Source organism: Galeopterus variegatus, unplaced genomic scaffold, assembly GCF_000696425.1.
Source record: "Galeopterus variegatus unplaced genomic scaffold, G_variegatus-3.0.2 Scaffold10777, whole genome shotgun sequence".
NCBI classification, from domain to species: domain Eukaryota; kingdom Metazoa; phylum Chordata; class Mammalia; order Dermoptera; family Cynocephalidae; genus Galeopterus; species Galeopterus variegatus.
The window spans coordinates 23099-27052 of NW_007736888.1; the positions used below are offsets into that span (position 1 = coordinate 23099).

The 3954-nt window shown below is 48.9% G+C and overlaps 1 protein-coding gene across 1 annotated transcript in view; it reads right to left on the reverse strand.

Annotated features, from left to right (window-relative positions):
- Positions 1–3954, reverse strand: part of EFR3B (EFR3 homolog B (S. cerevisiae)) — a 29499-nt gene that overhangs the window by 7874 nt on the left and 17671 nt on the right. The window contains exons 13-16 of the mRNA XM_008594428.1: positions 3826–3945; positions 2160–2227; positions 1273–1400; positions 396–487 (exon numbers count right to left, since the gene is read on the reverse strand). Of these exons, the coding sequence (XP_008592650.1) occupies positions 396–487; positions 1273–1400; positions 2160–2227; positions 3826–3945 (408 nt within the window). The remainder of the gene's footprint in view (positions 1–395; positions 488–1272; positions 1401–2159; positions 2228–3825; positions 3946–3954) is intronic.

Genomic DNA, 3954 nt, shown 5'->3' on the forward strand with positions numbered 1-3954 from the left:
AAAAGGAAAAAAAAAAAAAAAAAAAAAGAGAATCTTTATTGATATACCTGGAAGAAACACTATGAAAACTATTCTCACATCTCTCCTGTCAAACCTTCCAATTTCCAACACAGAGCATGTCTGCCCCGTTGTGGGTGGGGAAGGATGACCAGCAAGCCTTTCAGGAATGATCTTTATGATATTTGCATGGGAGAAGGGGGGCCGATAATAATTTTTTCAGACGGAAATATCTACGATATACGTATATATGGTGAGAGTCAGTAAGAAAATGGATTCACTTGAGATACTTACTTTCCATGTAACTATAAACATTTTATGCCATTAACAGGCCTGGAATTGAGCATCCAACTCACAGGAGGCAGAAGCTTCCCCAGGACAGTGACAACGACACTCACCTCCTCCTTCTCCGGGCTGTTCCTCGATTCCACCTCCACCTGCAGGGAAATGGTCTCTCCGATGCTCTTCCTCTTGGATAAGCGATCCTCATCTGGGGAAGAAGCAGCCCAGAAGCTGGAGTTCCCAGCCCTCGGAGAGCCAGGATCGAGCCGCTAGTCCCTTCTCCTGAACGCCCCCCCTGCCTCCGCTCGCTCTGTCGTCCTCTAAGGCTCAGTCCACAGTCAGGCTACACCTGGAGTTTATGGAAGCTTCCAATTGCTGTGGGCCTCCTGTGCCCATCTTAGGGTGGTCAGTTTTGCTCTTTAGGGCTAAGATTTTGAAACCGTCGATGAGCAAAAAGAAGCAGCTGCTATGACCAGAACGCACATCTCGACTGTGTGAACATCACGGGCTAATAGCGCCAGCAGCTGTCGCTTGCACAGCACGTCTTATGTGCATTTCCCTTCATACTGTCGTGGACCTCTCATGTCAGCTCTCTAAGGCAGGTACTGTTAATATCCCTATTTCACAGCCACGGAAACCGAGACTCAGGGATGCCAAGGGACTTGTCTAAGACTTTTCAGGCAGGAAGTTGCACAGAGGTGTGGAACTGAGTCTCTAGTTGTGTAGCCCATGCATGCTCTTTCCAGCACAGTGGAGCCTCTCCCACCCACAGGCCAGCTATCTCACGGCCAGTTACTTCCAGGGATCCTGCACTGAGGAGAGGGGGGGAAATCAAGGATCTCACCATAAATTCCACTGTGTTTTTCAACTCTTGTGCAACATCTAAGATGCCACAGGAGGGGATGGAAGGGCCCATAAGTCCCTGACACTCAGGCCCTTACCTGGCCAAAAAAGACAGAGGCAGGCCTGGACATCATTGCACAGAGCTCGTACCTGTCAGCTGGGGGATGTAGGGTAGGCAGAGCCTGTCCGAATTGTAGCCACTGCCTCCCAGGACCTCACTGATCTTGCTCTGGCGGAAGAGGAACTCAATCACCACTCCATCCAGATTCTGAGACAGCCTGAAAGGCAAAGGAGGGAAGACCAATCAGAACCGTGGGCGACTAGAGAGATTTCCTAATGACTTTCCTTATCACAGAAGTTATATGCTCATTATGTAAAACGACAGAGAAGTAAAAAAAGAAAATCACACATAGTCCCATTTCCACAGATAACCGCTATTTACATGGTGTGCAGAATCCTTCAGTCACATAAATATGTGCACACACACAAGCATCCCCCCACTGTTCTCTATTTTATTCACCTCTTATACATATAGTGCATATTTTTCATTAAATATTCTTCTAAAACACTGTTGATATTATTTACCAATTATTTACCATATGGATGGGCCATAATTTATAAAGCCCTCCATATGTTAGGCATTTTGTTTTTTCAGAATGTCTTTCCATTGAGTTCCTCTGCTGCTGAAGTGATGCTAGCCCCCAGCCCAAATCACGGTGTCTTGTCAGGAATGACTGTCTCCTCCAGGATGCATTTCCCATGGGTTTGGCCAAAGCCCCAGAGGTGGCATCATTGCACACTCTGTAGTACAACACGCCATCATGGCTCAACATCATGTGCTTGAAGTGTAGATTATGGTAACAGGATGGGGTCAAACTTTATCCAGGACTTCTGGGTCACAGGTTGGGTCTGCTTTCTGTGCTTGATTCCATGGAAGCCTAAGCCTCTTGGTGTTGACCTTTCCTGGCCTCAGACCACCCACCTTCTTACCTAGCTGCCTTGGGAATCTTTGACCATGTCCCAGGTGCACTCCTCACCTGGGCCTCTCCACAAACACATCCTCAGGGAGCATGTAGGGAGCCTCTTTCTTCCTGGTCTCTATCACCTGGAGTTTGGGAGGAACCAAATGATAAGAGCTGGGTCCAGCAGGGAGAGGGAGCTCAGAACAGGGCACAAAAAGAGCTCCCTGCTCAGTCTCAGCACTTACTCCTTCCCACACCCTCCTTGGCCAAGCAGACCACAGCTGGGCTTCTCCAGCAAGAAACCCAGACCCACAGTGACACTCACAGCAGCCTGAGCAGCCCAAGCGGCCTGCTCAACCTGTCACCATCAACTACATGCGCATGTTAAGTGTCCTCCAAATGTGGGGACGTAACTTCTAAGAGACTGCAGTTTCTTGCTCCTGTGCCCTATGCCTGTGCTTTCTATTTAAACATATCAAAAGGGAACACAGGTCATAACATGTCCCAAACCTGGGTACTGCAATGCTCAGGTGCATTGCAAAAACATGCTGACGGACAGTGACATCTTGAGCTTTCCTAAGTATCCTTTGCAAATTTTGGACAGGAGAGGGGAAAGTCCTGCGGTGGTGAGAAGTGGGGGTAGCAGCATGCAGACATGTGCAGTGAGCCAGCAGCAGCCCCACGATTTTCAGTGAAGGGGACATCTGTGTGTTGCCTTCCCTGCACTCCCTTATCAACCCAGAGGCTAGGAAGGCCCTGTGTCCCTTGGGGTGGTCTCTGGCACAGTGACACCACCCCTGCCCCGACTCCCCAGCCATCCCAGGCCAGCTGAGACCTGGGGTCATTTGTTTTGTTCTGCTTTGCTAGCGTATTTTAAAGTTCATCCTCACTATCATATCATTCCACCTGTAAGTACTTCTGTGCATTTTAAAAGATCTTTACACAACAACTGAGAACATTTGACTAAAGACTGAGTATAATACCAAGGACTATTGAAAATTTAATTAGATATGTTAATAGCATGGCGATCACGTAGGGAGGTGCCGTGTTTTTTAGACATGCATACTGTATAGGTAGGGTGAAAGGACATGATAGCTGGGATTTGTTTTAAAATATCTCAGCAAAGGAAAAGAAAAGGAGAGAGATGGAGCAAACGTGGGAAATATTTCATAGCTATTTAATCTGCAAAACAGCTAGTGGGTGTCAACGTTCTGATCACACTGCCTCTGTGGTGAGGCCTTTCATAGCAAAACTCTTGTTGAGTGGCTTTCGTCCTCATGATCTGAGGGGTGGGTGCACGTGCACTTCGGTGAGTGGGGGAAGGACAGAGGGAGCAGGAAGCAGGGTAGGAGAGGGTATACGACACTGCCCCTGCCCACTCCACCCCACTCTGTCATGGCACACAGGAGGAAATGCCATGTCAAGTAACTCACTCGTGTTAGTTCTGACTTCAACCCTTTTTTCAATGCCTAAGACTAACTGAAGGACCAATGCAATTAAAGAAAAGTCGTTTCTGAGAAACCACAAGATGAGGGGCTCCAGAGCACTCATGTCCCAAATCATGAGGACACCAACCTCGTGAATGTGCTGGCAGAAGGCAGGCACCGTCGTAAGCTGGCTGATGAGGTTCAGGTACGCCGCGCCCAGTGCGTACAGGGCACAGCGGTTGTACACTGTTTCTGAGAAACCACAAGATGAGGGGCTCCGGAGCACTCATGTCCCAAATCATGAGGACACCAACCTCGTGAATGTGCTGGCAGAAGGCAGGCACCGTCGTGAGCTGGCTGATGAGGTTCAGGTACGCCGCGCCCAGTGCGTACAGGGCACAGCGGTTGTACACGGGCAAGTTCTCTTCATTGACCTGGGCCAC